The sequence below is a fragment of the Lagopus leucura genome, unplaced genomic scaffold, assembly GCF_019238085.1.
Source record: "Lagopus leucura isolate 7727_CA_CO unplaced genomic scaffold, USGS_WTPT01 32763-0_obj-0_obj, whole genome shotgun sequence".
NCBI classification, from domain to species: Eukaryota; Metazoa; Chordata; class Aves; order Galliformes; family Phasianidae; genus Lagopus; species Lagopus leucura.
In genome coordinates this window covers 1-1,708 of record NW_024969016.1, presented here as the reverse complement: position 1 = coordinate 1,708, position 1,708 = coordinate 1, and the positions used below count along the sequence as shown (strand labels likewise).

At 52.7% G+C, this 1,708-nt stretch overlaps 1 protein-coding gene across 1 annotated transcript; it reads left to right on the top strand.

The window, feature by feature from the left end:
* The first annotated feature begins 18 nt into the window (after positions 1–18).
* On the top strand, positions 19–1,632 carry LOC122193969 (cGMP-dependent 3',5'-cyclic phosphodiesterase-like). Its single transcript, XM_042894882.1, has 2 exons — positions 19–529; positions 631–1,632. Exons 1-2 carry the CDS (start codon positions 386–388, stop codon positions 880–882), a joined length of 396 nt encoding a protein of 131 aa, XP_042750816.1. The 5' UTR covers positions 19–385; the 3' UTR covers positions 883–1,632.
* The last annotated feature ends 76 nt before the right edge of the window (positions 1,633–1,708 follow it).

Below are 1,708 nucleotides of genomic sequence, written 5' to 3'. Positions count from 1 at the left end.
GACCAACTTTGGGGTGAACTTCGGGGCCACCTTTGGGGCCAACATTAGGACCAACTTTGGGCCAACTCTGGGATCTACATTGTGACCAACTTTGGGACCATCTTTGGGGCCACCTTTGAGGCCAACTTTAGGACCTACTTTGGGACCAACGTTGGGACCAACTTTAAGGCCAACATTGAGCCAACTTTAGGACCAACTTTGGGTCCAACTTTGGGACCAACTTTAAGGCCAAATTTGGGACCAACTTTGGGACCGACTTTGGGACCAACTTTAGGACCAACTTTGGGACCAACTTTGGGGCCAACTTTTTTGCCAACTTTAGGTCCAACTTTGAGCTAACTTTAGGACCAACTTTGGGGCCACCGTTGGAACCAACTTTGGGGCCATGTTGGTGTCTCTGCTCCAGGTGTCGGATGACGAATACACCAAGCTGCTGAGCGAGGGCATCCAACCGGTGGCCGCCATCGACCCCAACTTCGCCGCCTTCAGCTACACGCCGCGCTCGCTGCCCGAGGATGACACCTCCATGGTGAGGACGGCGTTGGGGACGGTCCCCCGTTGCGGCCACCCCCCCGTTGGGGTCGGGTTCCCCCGGGGGTGACCCCCCCTGGCCGCCCCGTGTCCCCGCAGGCCATCCTCAGCATGCTGCAGGACATGAACTTCATCAACACCTACAAGATGGACAGGCAGACGCTCACCAGGTGGGGGTGGGACTTGGGCCCTAAACCGGACCTTGACCCCAACCCTAAGCCTGACCCCAAACAAAACCCTGACCATAAACATAACCCTGATCCTAAACGTAACCTTGACCCTAAACATAACCCTGATCCTAAACATGACCTCGACCCCAACCCTATCCCTGATCTGAAACATAAACCTTGACCCTAACCATAAACCTGACCCTAAACATAACCCTGACCCTAAATGTAACCTTGACCCCAACCCTATTCCTGACCCTAAACAAAACCCTGACCCTAAACATAAACCTGACCCTAAACGTAACCTTGACTCCAACCCTATTCCTGACCCTAAACGTAACCCTGACCCTAAACATGACCTTGATCCAAACCCTATTCCTAACCCTAAACATAACCCTGATCCTAAACATGACCTTGACCCCAACCCTATTCCTGACCCCAAACAAAACCCTTACCTTAACCCTGACCCTAAACACAACCTTGACTCCAACCCTATTCTTGACCCTAAACAAAACCCTGGCCTTAATCCCTACCCTAAACATAACCTTGACCCCAACCCTATACCTGATCTGAAACACAAACCTTGATCCTAAACATAACCCGGACCCTAAACACAACCTTGACCCCAACCCTATTCCTGACCCTAAACACAACCTGGACCCCAACCCCATCCCTGACCCAACTCTATCCGTAGCCCTACACACAACCCTAACTCTGACCCTAATTCTAACCCCAATTCTGTCCCTGCCCCAACCCTAACACGGACCATGACCCTAAACACCATCCTGACCCTGACCCTAATCCTGTCCTTAACCCAAGCTCCAATCCTGACCGTAACCCCAATCCTCATCTTAACCCGACCCGACTGCCGACTCCAATCCTAAATCAGTCTCTAACCCTGACCCCAACTGCATCCCCAACCCCAACCCTGACCCTAACCATGACCCCAACCCCAAACCTAACCCTGACCCTAACGCTGACCCCAACTCCAACCCCAACCCTGACCCTAA

Coding starts and splice junctions, on each gene's coding strand:
- LOC122193969 (XM_042894882.1), top strand. CDS start 386: ATGTTGGTGTCTCTGCTCCAGGTGTCGGATGACGAATACACCAAGCTG. Junction 530..630: donor CCGAGGATGACACCTCCATG/GTGAGGACGGCG, acceptor GTGTCCCCGCAG/GCCATCCTCAGCATGCTGCA.